Source organism: Aulostomus chinensis, chromosome 3, assembly GCF_037954235.1.
Source record: "Aulostomus chinensis isolate RoL2024-O1b breed Wild chromosome 3, RoL_Achi_v1.0, whole genome shotgun sequence".
Taxonomy (NCBI): Eukaryota; Metazoa; Chordata; class Actinopteri; order Syngnathiformes; family Aulostomidae; genus Aulostomus; species Aulostomus chinensis.
In genome coordinates, this window is record NC_141322.1 from 31,708,090 (window position 1) to 31,726,714 (window position 18,625).

Here is an 18,625-nt window from a genome sequence, read left to right on the forward strand (position 1 = left end):
TGTGGTCTTTTAACCTCATCTGACCTTTTCAGAGTGCTTGTTTTTGCCGAATGAGCCTCCGAGTGGATGAAAAGGTGCTTCAGTTAGAGAACAAGCAGCTCCAGAGCCGCCCACGTATCGGCCGGAGCGCCGCCGCCACCACAGCATCTGTACGCAGGTGTCGGCGACTGCTACTGATGGAAAGACGTTGTGACCAGTAAAATAAACACAGTTACCGGTTTAATTAGGTGATTGGCTGGAGCAGCTCATTTGGTAAAACTCCTCCTCAGTTCTGAAGTGTGTGTGCGTGTGTGTGCGCGTGTGTGTGCGTGTGTGTGCGCGTGTGTGCGCGTGTGTGTGCGTGTGTGTGCGCGTGTTCACACTGGTACAGTCGTACATATTTGTGGGGGAGTGTTTGAGAGCAACTACGTAGATGTCAGAACACATTTGCTCGTTGTTTGGATCGTTCTCATTGTGATGAATGGGGACAGTAGCTCGCAGTCGTTAGTGTGTCACACACACACCCCGGGGTATTTGTGGGGGCTATACTAACTACCCCCCGTTCATGATCTGGTCCTCTCTGTGCTCGGCTCATGATGGTGATGGAGGGAGGGGCCCCCCCACCACCATCATCCCTGTTTTCTCTTCCACTGCGCCGCCGGCTCCTGCAGGTTATCGTGCAACACGAGCACGATGTCTTCCTCCTCTGTTTGACGGACGGCTGCCGTCTCTCCTCATTCACACATGCTCACATGAACATGTTTCATTGATCAGATGGCAGGTGTAAACACACCTGAGACACATTGAGGCCAGATTGTGATGTGATCACCCCCCCAGGAGGCGTTCAGGGACGCGTCCTGACCTCACTGAACAAAAGCGTGAATGTGAAGTCAAGGTAAAGGGTTCGTACGTAGGATCGACACCCAGTCTCCATCCCTGAAGGTCACCGTGACGACCGTCTCCCACCCGTCCTGACGGCGGTCCTGCATCCAGATTGTCCCGTGGACCGCGGCGGTCCTGAGCAGAGCTGAAACAAAAGCAGCAGCGTAATGCGGCGTTCTCATCTGCCTCCAGCGGTGTTCCAGCTGTTGAAGAGGAACTCTTCTCTGCCTCCGGAGGGAGGAGCCTCCTTCTCTTCTTCTGTTGTCGTTGGTTCACTGTGGAGCAAACGAGGTGACGGTGGCGCCTGCTGCAGGAAGTGCTGCTGCAGACATTCATCAGAAGAAGAAGACGCGGCGTTTGGTTGGTCCATGCGAGTAGCAGGTGTAGAAGTATGTGGTCGAGTACTCCCTGATGATCGCCATGTTCCTGGAGGCCTTGCAATCTAACACAGTGGTTTTGAAAGTGGGGGCCGCCAGGGGGCGCTAGAGAGGCCTCAGAAAATTGGAGGGAAGATAGAAAAATAAAAATAGAATCTAATTTTTCTAATCATTATTACAAAATATATACAGTGATGACACTGGTTTTATTTGGACAGAAGGGAACAGGAAGCAGCCTTGGAGGCTTTGATCTGAGCGAACGAAGATGAAAGTCTGAGTTTCAGTTGATTAAACACCGATGAAACAATGTAATCAATGCCGTTTATTGGCCACTAATCCAGCTTTAATCCCCCCAAACTGCACCTTTAACAAGTCAAAGCTCCTTTCATGATAAAAGTATGGCTGCCACTGGGCGTCTGGTCAGAGCTCCTGCAGCTCAGGAGCTGATAGCTGCTCTGCCTCCTCCCTCTAATACCAGTTTTCCACTGCCTTCCTGCCAAAGATAAAACACACACACACACACACACACACACACACACACACACACACACACAGAACATATGAGTCAGCCCTGCTGTAAGCTAGCACGCCGCAATCGCTCTGCTGGCACCAGGAGCGGTGGTGGCCATGTTGCTATGTAATTAAACATCCAGCAGGCGAAGCTTTTGATTCATATGTTCCAAATTATACACTCACGCGTATTCATTCATACGCCGGAGTTCCCGAGTTTGAGCTCCGGCTTTTGTCTTTGACATTCTTCCCTTGTGTTGATGGCGAGTCGCTGAGGACTCGGTGTCAGGGTGGGACTTCCATCTGAGCTTTAGCCAACGTTTGACGCATGCACGTCCAAAGAGAGAAGCAAAGAAAAAGAGGATAAAATGCTTTTTTTGTGTGTCTGTTCACAACTGGAGAGAATGTTGATGTCATGGTGTGTCCTCCTGTAGCCTAGCAACCACCGGTTTGGACCTCTAGCGTGCCTGGTTGTCACCCAGAGGGGGAGTGGAGGTGCAGAGCGGCGGGCTGCTGCTCCTGGCTGTCCGGCCTCCGCCTCCATGTTTGGAGTGTGAAGTTTATAGAAGCAGATTATATTTAGATGCAGGAGCCTACTGAGACGTTCACGTGGAGCAGGTCCACGTTTGGAACCCGTAGAACCAGAGTTTAACAGGTATCAGTCTGGGTCCAGCAGGAACCCACGAGGATGATCCGGATCTCATAGAACCATCCCGCCACTGACAGGGTTCTTCAGATGTCTGTTACTACTGTCGTGGGATAGAGGGCGCTATTGCGCACCGCCGGACAGACAGAAACAAGAGAAGAAGAAGCTCCAGAGGACGCAGCAGACGGAGGCATGTTGTGGTTCTCCGGGGGAGCCGTGGTGCTGCACCAGGACCAGGACCAGGACCAGGACTGTTGAGTAGTTTTGCAGTTTACAATCACAGTAACGTGTAGGAGTGAGAACATGAATGCAGATATCAAGTACTGTCCTAAAAAATCACTTCTTTTGCAAAAAAAAGCATTTTCTCAGTCCAAAGATGAAACCAAGCTTCCTTCAAGTGTTGATACGAACAGGAAGTGATGAACTTCAAAGGTGCAATGGTTGAAGCCCCGCCCATCTTTGTGTTGTTCTGATGTGCAGCGGTGCGGTTCCTCTCTGGCTCTGACGGCCTCACGCAGCAGCGTCCTGCATCTCCTCCGCTTCAAAGACCTCGACATCGTGTTTCTCATTATCCTGGAGCAATGTGTTTAAGATTTGATGGCAGCTCATTAGCAGGATATGTTTAATTCATGCGGCATCAAAGAAGAAGGAGGGCAGCTGCTGACCTGAGGACAAGTGGGGCTGAGCAGTGATGGACTCAGTCCAGCAGGTAGAAGCTGGAGCTGCAGTGTCGCCATCTAGAAAACTCCTGAAGAGACGTGAGCGAGGGTCTCGCTGCTGTGTCACATGTCTTGAGCCGTGTTTGACTCGGCCTGCAGCTGCTTGAGTGTAACCACGACGATGCTGTCACACACTTCTTGTGCATCTCCGCCTCCTCATCACACAAGCAGCCAGTGTGTACTCACTAATGGGAGACTTGAGCTAACATCCTGGACCTGAGCTAGGTGATGCTAACACTTCCCACCCCCTACCAGTCACTGTGCTAAGCTAACTAGCCTGGGGCTTAGCTCCCGAAAGAAGGGGCTCTGTTTTCACTCTGGGACGATGGACAAGAAAAGACACTCCAAAAAGTTGAAGTCCATATTTGAGAAGTCGCAAGCTGGTTGCTACATGACATTTACACACAACGGGGTGTGTGTGTGTGTGTGAGTGATTTATGTTTATATATTTGTGTATATATTATGTATACACAAATATATACATATTTTTATATGTACACATGTACATTTATATGATACACGTATGTGTATATACGTGTATACATACACATATATTTATGTGTATGTATACACGTATATACACACATTTTCCTGCTCACGACCACATCCTCCCTCCAAATAAGACTTTTTTGTGTGTGTGTGTGTGTGTGTGTGTGTTAGTGAGCGATGTGAGTGTTGCTGCAGCATTAGTCAGAGCGGAAGCTGAAAGTCTGCCGAAAACCAACCATACGCTGAGATGGAGATAAAACACACACACACACTAATACACACACACACGTGCGCGCTGGCCCCAGCCTTGTTGTCCTCTCACATGTGCCCAGCCCTGCTGCCGTTAGTCGTCAGACGCCACACGAGTTCCAGCCTCTCATTTTGTGCAGAGTTGCATTAAAACGATGTGAACCCACGTCAGGAGAGACTTGAGCTGCGCTCCAGCAGCTCGCCGTCCTGTAACTCTGATGTCATCGGTGGTTCCGTTGGTGCGGTGATGGCTTGGAGGGAGGAGTGAACAACACTCCTCTGGCTGGCGATCCTTGGATGAAAATGGTTACTTGGTCCCACATTCCGGACACACCAAGAGTTTCTTGTGGTAGATGGGAGATCATGGCCATGGCGATTTGGCAAGAGTGAGACGAGGCCGGCAGAGGAGCCGTCTGTCCTGGCAGAGCCACACGAGGATGAGCCCGGTTCTAAATCCTGGTGATGAATCCGTTCCCTTTGAGGGGGAGGACTTTCTCTCGCCATGGGTCTCAAAGTCACTCCAACAACAGTGACTCAGCGTCCATGATTAGCACACCTGGCTAGCAGTGAGTTAGCATCCACAGCTAGCATCCTTGCTGCGCTGCCTGTCTCTGATGACCTGCTCTGTGCGGGTGGACCACCTGGTGACGCGTCTCATGGATCGTCGACCACTGAAGACAGGAGCCAGATGTGGTTGTCAGTGTTGGGGGGCTCCAGTCGCTCTCTGCTGGCGTCAAACAACGGCTTCTGTTGGCTGCTGAAATACTGGAGGAGGGAGAGCTTTATGAGCGACCCCATGGTGCGTGAGTGTGAGTGTGTGTGTGTGTGAGTGTGAGTGTGAGTGTGTGTGTGCGTGTGAGTGTGTGTGTGTGTGAGTGTGAGTGTGATATGTGCAGTTTTATGGCTCGTAAGTCCCTGTATCATTATACTGTAACGACTGTATAATAGAACTGCATTTGTGGTTATGAGTGTGTGTGAAACAACTCTCATGTTCACGATGGTCGTCATGGCGCTCGTCTGTGTTGCAAGCAGCCCTCTCTCTCTCTCTGTCTGTCTCTCCCTCTGTCTGTCTGTCTCTCTCTCTCTCTGTCTCTCTGCCTCTCTCTCTCTCTGTCTGTCTCTCTCCCAGCTCCTAATGTCTTCCGTATGCACCAGATTCCTGCGGAGGGCCGACGGAGCGCCGTCCTACAACACCAACTATTAATAGAAATCTAAATTCTTCCTGCAGCATTTTTCGTCCGTGGCGAAGTTCATTTCATTCACTTTTATTACTGTCAAGTGAAAAACCTCCTAAGTCAAGTGGTGTGCGTTGACGGTGAAGCTGCTCGCCACATGTTGACAGTATCAGCTCAGTACACACACACACACACACACACACACACACACACACACACACACACTGAAATTGAGTCCTGAATGGATTTTAGAATTTCCTCTTTTAATCTGCAGTCAGTAAAAGTTTTGTGTTGTTGCATAATTATTTGTTTATTCAGCAAATATATCATATATGTATATCATATTATGATCATAATAAGGTATTTTAGAATTACTGCCTTCTTTCATCATTTTGTGGACTTCTTAGGTTCCTTGCTGTCACAGTTAGCAGTTTATTTCAATAACTAATATTTTATTGCTCAGTTATTATCAAGTTTAGTTCATCCATCAAAACGTGAATACAACAAGTAAAGTGACAAAAGTATAAATCTTAATTGAATTTAAGCTGGTTTTTTGTGTAAATTGTTGACATGCAAATTTTTTGATTTTGATCTTAGGGGATATTTAACTAGTACTATTAACTAGTACTATTAACCAGTGCTATTTAATAGTACTATTAACTAGTACTATTAACCAGTACTATTTAATAGTACTATTAACTAGTACTATTAACCAGTGCTATTTAATAGTACTATTAACCAGTGCTATTTAATAGTGCTATTTAATAGTACTATTAACTAGTACTATTAACCAGTGCTATTTAATAGTACTATTAACTAGTACTATTAACAAGTACTATTTAATAGTGCTATTAACTAGTACTATTAACCAGTACTATTTAATAGTACTATTAACTTGTGCTATTAACTAGTACTATTTAATAGTACTATTAACTAGTGCTATTAACTAGTACTATTAACCAGTACTATTTACTGGTACAGTCTACGACTGACCTTTTGCTTGTTAGAGTGACACTTTGTTTCGAGGGAGACTTCACGTTGAAGTAACTCAGGCAGTCTCCCCCCACCTATTGCCCAAGCAGCAAGGGGGCGCTACACAAGCAAAATTTGATTTTTTTGTTATTTCACAGGAGGAACTGAACCCAGACGAGCGCCGCCGGGCCCTGCGGTCCAGGTTCTGTTCATCAATAAACTTCATGAGTTGAACGGTGACTCACATCATCAGAACTGCTCTGACTGGACGCGTCTCCACTTCCAGCATCTCAGATGTGTGTGTGTGTGTGTGTGTGTGTGTGTGTGTGTGTGTGTGTCTTCATCTCTGAATGCTAGTTGACAGTTGTGTCTCTGGGTCTGTGACAGGAAGTGCAGCCACATGAATCAGATCGAGTCTCAATTTCAAAGCGGCTCAGGTTTCTCTCGACCAGGTCGACGGCTCAGACCTGCAGCTCGCAGCGTGAATGTGGCGGCTGTGGACGGCGCCACCAATGAATTTTTAACGGTGGAAAATGGGTTTTAGGATGGAACATCCGCCTGTGTGTTGGCCACCACCACCCCCTCAACCCCCCCAGCCTCACTGCAACCCAACATCTCTTTATTTCCTCTCATCCAGAACCTCCTTCCCTCTGTTCCAGCCTCCTTCCTCCCTTGTTTATTTCACTCCTCCTCCCTCATCCTGCAGTTTCAAGTCATCATATCACAGCGCCGTGCCCCCAAGTGACCCCCCCAAATATGAGGCTTATCTGTCGAGCTGTCAAGCAACAACAATGGCCTCCTTTCTCCATCTTCCCTTCATTCTGCAACAAAGGGCTGCTCTCTTTTCTCCGCCTCCCCTCATGTCTCATTCTTCCTGCTCAACCTCCCTCGTTCTGTCTCTCCATCAGCATCCTGGTCTCCGTCAGCCCTCCATCTGTCCGTCTCACGGCACTGCCGTTCCTCCCTGGATAAAACCTGTGTGTGTGTTGAAATAATGCCGCATGCACAAAGATACAAAGGTGGAGGCGGGACAAACTGGGAGCTGTCACATGATGTGATACGAACAGGAGCGGAGAATTTCTCCTCCACCCAGAATGGACGGAGCTCTGATGAAGACCAGGTTGGTCCAACCAGCACGTTGAATTGTGTTGCTGAAGATCAGCCGTTGCCATGTGAGGCCAGATCCTGGATCAGTTTTACTCTCAACTACTTCCAGTAACCCTGCCTGCAGCGTCGTGTGGCTGCGTCAGAAAAACTGACAGGAAGTCAAGTGTCACGTAGTCGACAGCTGGTGGGTAAAGGTCTTTGACTCGTCCGCCAGTGAAACCATCATTCACCTCCGCAGTTGAACTGGTGGTGGAGGGTTTCGGCCTCCACGGCGTGGACAGCTGGGCCTTGATGCCGCGTGTTTCCTGGTTGTCCTTGACAGGAACACCAGGTAGAATTCCTGCAGATTTGGCACAAACGTCCACGGTGACTCAAATTTGAAACAGAAAGATTTTGCTGTCAAAGGTCAAGGCTGCTGTGAAACCACACTTTGACAGATGTGCCGAAGTTTCACACTCACCGGGACTGTGAGTGATGGCGAAGGCCAAAAACAAGTCCCTCAAACATTTAGGACAAGGTTCTGCAGTACGAGTGCTCTGAGAGCAGCAGCCTGCTGGTGCAGCTGCACGCCCCCCCTCACAGCTGGAAGCCTCCAGCTGTGAGCGGGGGCGTGCAGCCCTAACCCTAACCCTAACCCTAACCCGCCAGCTTGCACGTCCCCATGTCTGCGTGCACACCACAAACATGGCGGCGGATTAGTGTGTCGTCATAAGGACCGTCCTCTTCTGGAGTTTCGCGGCTCTTGGTGGTCCCTTGATCCTGGACTGTTGTGGCGCCTGCGACACGCACTCGTGCCTCCTCAAGTTTCCCGCCTGTCGCTCATCCAGACTTCAAATATGTTCTGCCTGCGTTTGCTGCAGCGGCGGCCATCACTGATAGTCACGCCGGCTTCATGGCTGACGTGCGAGCAGAAAGATGATCCACAGGCCTGAGCTTTGATGAGATTATCATATATAGTGTTTTAATTAACAGTCTTTTAAGTGTGGGAGTTGGAGGGTAATTCGTGGTTTGCTGCTGCGCTCACACTGGGGGTGACAGCCGCTGTAATTCATTCTTTAAATCATCTCAGAGCCTCTTTTCTGGTAGCGGTGGAGTTTTCAACGCCTTCAACATTAACATTCATTGTACATGGTGCTTTAAGTAATGGTGTTGCTGCTTAAATGTTGGAGGGAAGAGAGAAGGGCGTCCGCAGGTCTGGATTCTTTCATGTCCCTGGAAGAAGCCTGACAAAGTTCTTGAAGTTCACCCGCTAAAGTCTTGAATCTTGTTTCCTGGCTGGCGGTGGATTGTGCTGCAGGAAGCACACATCCAAGCAGGAGCTGGCGAATATATCGACTTCCTGGTACCACAGGGGATATCGTCAGACCCAATCATGGTATTGCATGATTACTGTCTTTGTCTGGGTTTAAAAGCTTCATTAAAGTAAATGAATGTAATTTTCTGAAGTGTTGGTGTTTGCTGCTGACTGCATGAATCTGGCTCCCATCAAAATGAGTCCAGACTGTGGAGCCGGTCTGGTTCAGACTCCACAGGTCCCGGTCTCAGCTTACACTCGATTCTTAGATTCAGATTGAGCTTCAAAACCAGAGAAAAGTACCGATGCACATTGATGAACAAGTTCCCCTGATGGTAGAGAACCAGTAATGAGATTTACAGCTGTCAGTCACAAGCTGCCTCCTCAGTGGTTCTTCCTGAATGCTTGGAGTTGTGACGTTCCCCCTCAGACCAAAGGGCCACATCATGTTTCCTCCATCTTTTGTCTTCCTGGTGCCCATAAATGATTGGCAGCAGAGAAGGACGCGCAGGTCTTTGTGCTTCCAGGATGCAGTTGAGTCTTTGGCAGTAATTATGAGGACTGTGATATGATGACTGCCTGGAAACGGACTCGTCCTTCATCAACTCTTTGTGATTTAATTTGCGGCGCCGTGTCAAGAGCTCCTTGGTTTGAAGTTTCGAGGCTGCGCAGAAAATTAAATCAAACATTGCTCTTGATTTCCTTCACTCAGGTCGTCAACACTCAGATCTTCTCTCCTTCACAAGCAACAGACACACAACTGACAAACGTGACTTTCCACACACGTCTGCCTGTCAGACATCGCCATCCAGACGGCGTGGCTTTGGATATTTGTGTTCCCTGAACTAATAATTCTCAAGATGAAATTCATAATCGTTGCCATGAATGACATGGCATCTTCCCACATCACCGCCCCAGAAATGAGCTTTTATCACACAGTGACAAAAGACTGTCAGCTTGTGATAATACCATCGTGGAATAGTGACAGCGGGGGGGTCAAAGACAAAGAGCAGAGGAGGTTCAGATGAAAATCACATCCACCAGGGTGCTTTGCTTCCGGAAGAAGGAGATCCTGGTGTTTATTTGGGGAAAATGGAGCTCTGTGTGTGTGTGTGTGTGTGTGTGTGTGTGTGTGTGTGGTTAGAGCATTAATGATGCGTCTAGGGAGCACCACCTTTACATAATTTATCAAGCAGGATTTATTAGCAGCAGAATTAACTCTGAGGAGGAGTTCGCTCTGGCGTGTGGATGCTTCGTCACTCCCCGGCGATCCCTGTCTCTCCGTCAGCCTCCCGCCATGGCAGCGTTGCATAATAGGACAAGTTATTTTCATTGGTATTCAGGTTTATTGAGAGGTCTGTGTGGATGTAAGGGAAGTGAATGAACCCCACTCATCATTTCTAGAGGTCATGCTAACATGTTTTCAGAATCTGTCTTCGTTTTCACGATCTACTCAAACATTTAGAGATCATCTAATTCACCAGAACCACAATGTGCACATGGGCTCGCCCCCTGGCAAATATTTTGTGTGCGTTCCACTTCCGTTTTTTGCAGCCATTTTCAATGTCCTTTTGCTACATGAATCAACAATAAACCCCGAGCTAACAGCGAGCTACTAGCAGCCTTTGCGCTGAAAATGGTGAGCTGTGAGCCAAACATTCAGGCTGTTTTTTACATCCTAAACTGTTTGAATGGAAAAATGCTGATATGCGCAAACATCTAAGACTTCAAGACACGAAGCAGAAATGAAACTAAAGCTGCAAGCAGCGTTGTGAGGGCCTGAGCCCTGGCCTGAATCCCAGGGTGTCCTGGTCCAGGGTGGAGGCCTTGTAGTTGAGGAGTTAGAAGCCTGAGTCTGATCAGAGAGTGAGAGCAGAGCTGAGAGCTGGCCCTTTAAGAACCCCTCCCCACTGCTCTGTCTCTGATCTGTGCTAGAGTGAGAGCAGAGCTGAGAGCTGGCCCTTTAAGAACCCCTCCCCCACTGCTCTGTCTCTGATCTGTGCTAGAGTGAGAGCAGAGCTGAGAGCTGGCCCTTTAAGAACCCCTCCCCCACTGCTCTGTCTCTGATCTGTGCTAGAGTGAGAGCAGAGCTGAGAGCTGGCCCTTTAAGAACCCCTCCCCCACTGCTCTGTCTCTGATCTGTGCTAGAGTGAGAGCAGAGCTGAGAGCTGGCCCTTTAAGAACCCCTCCCCACTGCTCTGTCTTTGATCTGTGCTAGAGTGGAGAGCAGAGCTGAGAGCTGGCCCTTTAAGAACCCCTCCCCCACTGCTCTGTCTTTGATCTGTGCTAGAGTGAGAGCAGAGCTGAGAGCTGGCCCTTTAAGAACCCCTCCCCCACTGCTCTGTCTTTGATCTGTGCTAGAGTGAGAGCAGAGCTGAGAGCTGGCCCTTTAAGAACCCCTCCCCCACTGCTCTGTCTCTGATCTGTGCTAGAGTGAGAGCAGAGCTGAGAGCTGGCCCTTTAAGAACCCCTCCCCCACTGCTCTGTCTCTGATCTGTGCTAGAGTGAGAGCAGAGCTGAGAGCTGGCCCTTTAAGAACCCCTCCCCACTGCTCTGTCTTTGATCTGTGCTAGAGTGAGAGCAGAGCTGAGAGCTGGCCCTTTAAGAACCCCTCCCCCACTGCTCTGTCTTTGATCTGTGCTAGAGTGAGAGCAGAGCTGAGAGCTGGCCCTTTAAGAACCCCTCCCCCACTGCTCTGTCTTTGATCTGTGCTAGAGTGAGAGCAGAGCTGAGAGCTGGCCCTTTAAGAACCCCTCCCCACTGCTCTGTCTTTGATCTGTGCTAGAGTGAGAGCAGAGCTGAGAGCTGGCCCTTTAAGAACCCCTCCCCACTGCTCTGTCTTTGATCTGTGCTAGAGTGAGAGCAGAGCTGAGAGCTGGCCCTTTAAGAACCCCTCCCCCACTGCTCTGTCTCTGATCTGTGCTAGAGTGGAGAGAGAGGAGGAGCACCAGGACTGGAGTGGGACAAGAGGAAGAAGTCTGCATACGCTGGTCCAGAGGGACACAGAACACCATGTTCTTGGAGGGGTTTTTGTCAGGAATGCAGTGGTGTGGTTGGTAGAGCTGTGGGATGGATGGTGTAGACGTGAGAAGCGTTTGTTTGACAGTATGAACCTGAGAGGACACCGTCTCCCCATAGGCTTCCATTGGAAGCTGAAACGTGTCTCCCCCACTTTGACGGCTTGTAAAATCCAAACCCAGTAATTCAGATTAAAACTTTTAATAACTTTTAATCAGCACAGTTGGGAGAGAAATGTGTGAAAGTTTGGAAGTGATAGCATTGATGCCCTAGGAGGAGATAGATTTTGTTGGGGAGTAAAAAAAGTCCTCATTTTGACCGTTTTGTCCAAATTGTGGATGTCCTGTAGGAGTTAGGCCAGGGGTGTCAGCGTGGGACTTTTTTGTCTTGATGAGACGAGTAGAACGGTGTTCGTCCCATGTCGGTCGGACATTCGTAAAAGCAGTTATGGGGCTTTGAAATTTTGTTTGTGTTTGTCGTTCCCTAGGTGGCACTATTGATGTTTTCGGATTTTTTTTTGGTAGAATATCGAATTTTTCGCCGGACATGCGTGCCAAATTTCAGCAAATTTCATGCATGTTTAGGGGTCAAATTAAGCCTCAAAGTGGCGGGAGAAGAAAGAAAGACGAGCATATTTTCATGTAATGGAATGTTTTGAGTGTGTGAAAGTGCAGAAGAGCGAGCTGAAAATGAAAAGATTTGTATTGTAAAAGTCAATATCCGTCCATCGTCATCTTCCGCTTATTCCTACACATTAAGGGTCGCGGGGGGTGGAGCCTATCCCAGCGTCAACGGGCGAGAGGCGGGGTTCACCCTGGACAGGTCGCCAGTCCATTGCAGGGCCAACACAGAGACGAACAACCACTCACACTCACATTCACACCTACGGTCAATTTAGAGTCTGGATTAACCTGGTCCCTCTTGATGTCTTTGGACTGTGGAGGAAGCTGGAGTACCAGAGAGAACCCAGCAGGAACAGGGAGAACATGGAGACTCACACAGAAAGATCCCGTGCCCAAGCTGGGACTCGAACCCGGAACCTTCTTGATGGGGGGCCACAGTGTTAACCACTGCACCACTGTGCAGCCCAAAAGTCAATATATTTATGTTTAAATGGACTTTTATGGGTACAAGCCGAGGTACGGGTAAAGAGGACTGGCCTGCTGTAGCATTGTTTGCTGTCACCCTGCCTTCACGCTCACTCAGCATTTGGACATTTTAAAAATTTGTGTTGTGCTGAACCCTAATGGTCCAATAATGGTTATGCACCAGACCAAACATGACATTTGACTTCCGTCACCTCGCATTTTTTGTTAACACTTTCTTTACTCTAACCATTCGCTTCTTATTCGAGCTGTTTCTTTGGAGATTAATGTTGACGTTCACAAGTTTTTCATCCTCCAAACGTCAGTCCATAACGGAACAATAATCTTGTCATTCCTGTTAGCAAAAACATTAATGAAACATTCTGGCGTTCTGTCTTCCAGATTACGGAGATGGGGAACGACTCCCTCCCGTCATGGCTGCACTGGGACGCCCCCAGCAGGATCCTGCAGGGTCTGCCTCTGGAGGAGGACAAGGGTGTCCATTACATCTCCGTGTCCATCTCCAATCACTCAAAGTCCTCCTTCTCGTCAGAGGTGTTTTCCATCGAGGTTCATCCTGAGGACCGTTCAGATGCAGATTCGTCTCCGTTGATGTCCAACCAAGCGGTCCTCGAGGACGACATCCAGTCGTTCATGTGCAGCAACGAGGAACCTGTCACAGTGCTGACAGTGATTCTAGATGCTGATTTGACCAAGATGACCCCGCAACAGAGGGTGGGGCTCCTGAATGACATGAGGAGCTTCTCAGGAGTGGAGCTCCAGCACATGAAGATGCTCCCTGTGGTCAACAACAGGCTCTTTGACATGTCGGCATTCATGGCTGGGCCAGGGAACGCCAAAAAGGTGAGACTCGAAGCACATGCATGCATGGGTCACTTTATTACAGGCACCATGTTCGTGCACAATCAACTTACGTCCAGTTGACCAGATTTTACTTCGCTTCGATTTTCGTGCACAATGGAAAAAATATTAGAAACACCTTTAATATAATTCACTCCAGTACAACACAATAAACCACTGCAACCTGCATTCAGCTACGAAGGAACTACACCAACTAAGCGTCACACTGTTTCCCCTGATGACCTTTAATGACCTCCACAACCTCTGTAGCCTCCATTTGACTCTTGTTAGCAACCCACAGAGGGAATGAAACAGCAACATTACTTGTATTTACAGCACAACTATTGGGTTGCATTAAGTTGAGTAAATATGCCAGTGGATTGCTAGTTGTCTTTTATCTTTTCATTTATGTGTTTATGCCTCTCCAGGTGGTGGAGAACGGTGCTCTGCTGTCCTGGAAGCTCGGCTGCTCGCTGGACCAGAGCACCGTTCCAAATATCAACAGCGTCCAGGGTCCTGCAAAGGAGGGCGCAATGTCAGCCAAGCTGGGCTACCCTGTGGTGGGCTGGCACATCGCTAACAAGAAACCCCACATTCCGAAGCGGGTGAGGCGCCAACTGAACAACACTCCAACGCCTGTTCTGACGGTTCTTCCTCCAACAACTGTTGTGGAGCCTCCAGTTAGGATCATCCCAACACTGTCCTCTCCCTCTATTGCTGCACCAACTGAAAGCTCCGCTCCCCCTGTACGAGGCCCCGTCCCCCTACCAGGCAAACCTACAATTAGAGTCCGCGACCCTATTGCCCACACCCCAACCCTGGGTCTACCTCAGCCAACCAGGGTAATGGAGACTACCAGCACCCTTCCCATCCAGCCAACCATGACAAGGCCTACCTATGTGGAAGCCACTGCCACACCACCCACACCTACCAGAAAACCTACCAAGAAACCCAAGAGGCCCAAAACCACCGCAGCACCCAGAGAGCCAAAGACCTCCACAGCCAAGCCGTCCAGGCGCACCACACCATCACCCGGCATCATCCCAGATCCATACAATGAGAAACCTGTCTTGCGTAATCCCATCGACCAGGTCAATGCTTTGGTTGGCACCTATTTTGAGGTGAAGATCCCGTCTGACACATTCTTCGATAAAGAGGATGGAACAACAGACAAGCTGCGTCTAACCTTGAGGGAGAACCATAATGAAGTGGTGGGGGAGGGCTCCTGGATCCAGTTCAACACCACCAGCCAACTTCTTTATGGCCTGCCGGATGTTCAACATGTTGGTAAACATGAATATTTCATGCAAGCAACTGACAAAGGTGGCCTGAATTCAATTGATGCTTTTGAGGTCCGTGTGAACCGCTGGCCCATCAACGACAAAACCCCCGTGCTCTTCACTGCCAGATTGGAGGGGGATCTACGTTCAGTAACCCATGACATCCACAAAAAGATCCTTCTGGTGAAGCGGCTGGGATTATCCCTGGGGGACCGCAACAGCAGCACAGTCAGTCTGCGAAACATTAGCAAAGGGTCCATTGTGGTGGAGTGGACAAACACCAGCCTCCCGCAGCATCCATGTCCGAAGGAGCAGCTCACAGATATGAGCAAGATGCTCGCTGATTCTAAAGGCATGCCTTCACAGTTCTTCAGTTACACCATGGCTCCTGAATTCAGGCCTTTGGACGTCAAGGTCAAAGGAAGGGCAAGCTGCAGAATGTACTCCTTCGTCCCACCGGGAGAAATTGACATACCAGAGCCTGCTGCAGTCACACCGGCTCTCGGAACAGGCCGACAGAGTACAGATGATGTGTACCTCCACACCGTTATTCCCGCCGTGGTGGTGGCGGCGATCTTGTTAATAGCAGGCATCATTGCAATGATCTGCTACAGGAAGAAGCGGAAGGGCAAGCTGACCATCGAGGATCAGGCCACGTTCATCAAAAAAGGTGTGCCTATAATCTTCGCAGATGAGCTGGATGATTCCAAGCCACCCCCATCATCCAGTATGCCCCTGATTCTCCAGGAGGAGAAGCCCCCTCTCCCACCTCCTGAGTACCCCAACGTCGCCACACCAGAGACCACCCCTCTGAACCAGGAGCTTCTAGGGGAGTACACAGCTCTGCGGGACGAGGACCCCAACGCACCTCCCTACCAGCCACCACCTCCCTTCACTACTCCTATGGAGGGTAAGGGGTCCCGTCCTAAGAACATGACTCCCTACAGATCTCCCCCTCCCTATGTGCCACCCTAAGACTTGCCAAGCCCTCCCCTCGTAGGGTGGAGGGAGAGGATGCCTGAGGAACTGTGATGGTTTCCATTCTGGCGTTTGTCTGTCTGGACATTTACAGGGAGGGATAACAAGAGGTGCTAAATTACAAAACAGCTACAGGGGACTTTGGTCTGGGAGGGGCGTCATGAGTCAGGTGGGGTTTTACAGTACAAGGATGGGATGACTGGTCGAAACAGCTGGGCCGGACTACTGTTTTAGTGGTAGCCCAGCTACTACAGTGGCCTAAGACAAACTAACACTTGTCGCGTTGGCTTTTGGATCGACCAGTGGATCAGACGTGGGGGACGAGTTCTCCCATCACGGCATTTCATTTTTCTCTCATGATTTGGATTTAAATTTTTGTTTTTCTTCATCTTTATCCCGAAATTACTATTCTTTTTTTCCCACTGGACACAATCATTAGCCGAGCAACTTTGTCTTTTTCAATGATTCGAGAAGACAAAGAACTGCCATCGGAACCACTGAAGCAACAACTTGTGTTTTTATACGGAGAGTAAAATTCTCTGGGTGTGTAAAGAAGCTATCGCTAGGATCTCAACTGCTGACGACACAAGAGAAGGGAGGCGGTGTGTGCGTGCGTGTGAATGAATACGATTTGCCTTTTAACACTAGCTGTCTGTTTCATATTCACTAGTCAAGATGAGAATAACCAGGTAGCCTAAAAAGATTTAGAGATGAATAATAAATGATTTTCTTTGTTTCATTGATTTTAAAACTCATTGTATATCTGGAAGATGTGCTGATAGTTTGTGTTTTTTCTTTTTCTTTTGGTTGGAGTGGCAGTGAAAGAAAAGGTTTGGCTCACTAAAATAACCTGCAGGAGCTCTTTATTTCCTGTTGTGACGCAACAACAGCAACAACGTCCATAAATGTCCATGAGGTGAAAATCCCTCCTTCCCTCAGGAGACGTGGCGGCCCGCGGCGAGGCGGACACGAGCAACTACTGTTTTTAGTATGGAATAACTGACTGTGGATTTTGATGCAAAATGTTTTCGTTTTATGGAATTGGATGTCAGTTAGCATCACCTTCCTGACACGCAGCAGCTCTGACATGTACAGAAACGGGAAGAAGAGCCCTACAGTTTATTTTGGACCAGGGATAATTATTTTTCTATGTAACGAGGCCGTTCCCTCCGATGTGTGCCATGGAGACCGTCCCGCGCGGGATTGTACAGATATTCACATTTCAGAAGTCACGGAGGAGACGGATTTCTGACTGAAATGGAAAGCAAGAACAAATTTCCCGTAATTATTTCACTGAAAAAGCAGTCATTAAAATCTCCTAATTTTTTAACAGTTTTTGATACAGCCTCAAATTGTTTGACTGTTTGAATGAATTCTGATGAATGATTTGTTTTCTGTGATTTTAGCCTAGAAATTCAAACATGATCCAGTTATGTTACACTTGGGGTTCTTTTGTCATGGGTCACATTTTCAAGTGTTTTATTTTATCGTGTGTGTTTGCATATCAGAAATGTATCTCCCATTATACAAAGATGGAATTACCATATTTTATGTAATCACAAATTTTATTTTTATGTCAGTTTGTTTGCCGATGAGTTTCAACTGAAAGTGACCCTTTGCAATAATGATGTAAGGCTGCGTCCGCTCAGCGACCGGCCCTCGCCGGCTCCAGCGGGTGACTTGTAACGTCATTATGTTGGTTTTTGCAGGATGCCAAGGCTTTTTTGCTTCTGAAGTGTGCATTGTCATAATAAAACCAACTGGTACGATAAAAGAAATCCACTCCTCTTGATTTATGTTTCCAGCTGAACATCAAATCAGCAGATTTTACAATAATAATCTTCAGATAGAATCGACCAGGCGATGGCGGCAACATGAGACCTGACAAACACCAGGCTGATAATTGGCGTCTGAGACGAGGTGAAGTGACGATTCATTGCAACAACTCAGGCCAGAAGAAACCACCTGGATCAATGTCTCAAGATCCCAAAGAGAGAACACGGCTGACCTTGTTCAGGACTCTGGGACGTACAAAGGCGCCTGGACAACCACACTGATTTGTTTATCAGATTTAAGAGAGAGAGAAAAGACGTCCTGGGTCACAAGACGGATCCTGCTATTGACCAGCTGGACAATCCATCCGTCTTATAAGGACACGAAGCTGCGGCCGTCTCTCAATGGCATTGATTACTTAGATTAGCGATCGGATGTGAATGACGCTCAAGGGTTCATTTGGGGAAGCAACGGTGGAGCTCCTACCATGACGGTGATGAAGCTGAAGTGAATGATCGCACCTATCTGGACTGGCCCGGTTCTCCGAAGTCTGCCGGTTCTGGACCCTCATCTGAGGCGATGCTGCTCAACAGGAACCCTCACGTTGTTGTACATGTGGGATGTGACAGTCTGCCTTTGCCCCGCCTCCTCTCCACTCTGATTGGACAGCTGGGTCAAACGTGAAGGTGATGACCGTTGAGTTTTATCCAAATTTGAAAAGCTGAGCTGAAACTGCGCCTCTTGTGGACACTGATCAGGGATCAGTTCCAGACTTCTCCTCAGGTTTTTTTCAAAGGCCCCCTGGAAGGCCGCACAGACCCTTGAGGGTGTGATGGACCCCACTTTGAAGACCGCACTATAAGAACATCAAAGTCTTCTGTCTTTCCATTATTTGCTAATTTTCTAAGTAAACTGGTTTGTGTTAATAAATCAAAGCCTCTCTGAAAGTGAGTGTCCGCCCACTGGCGAGGTGAAACCCTGCTCACGCCCACCTGGGCGAGATCTCATAGCCATCCTGACCAGAAACTCAGGACTGAACATCTGGACTCACAAGCGCCCTCACAGGTCCAGCGGGTGGATTCTTCTCTCACAACACCGACAGCAGCGGCGTCAGCTGACCTGCGCTGTTCCTCTTTGTCATCCAGCAAAGTTACGCCTTCATCGCCTTCACTTGTGTTTACTGAAAAAATTAAAATTAGGAAGCAAAATAATGTAAAAAAAAATTGCAATT

At 48.5% G+C, this 18,625-nt stretch overlaps 1 protein-coding gene across 1 annotated transcript in view; it reads left to right on the forward strand.

Annotated features, from left to right (window-relative positions):
- dag1 (dystroglycan 1) overlaps positions 1 to 17,398 on the forward strand; it is a 43,295-nt gene extending 25,897 nt beyond the window's left edge. The window contains exons 3-4 of the mRNA XM_086200443.1: positions 12,905 to 13,366; positions 13,792 to 17,398. Coding sequence (XP_086056569.1) covers positions 12,905 to 13,366; positions 13,792 to 15,618 — 2,289 coding nt within the window. The 3' untranslated portion in view covers positions 15,619 to 17,398. The remainder of the gene's footprint in view (positions 1 to 12,904; positions 13,367 to 13,791) is intronic.
- The last annotated feature ends 1,227 nt before the right edge of the window (positions 17,399 to 18,625 follow it).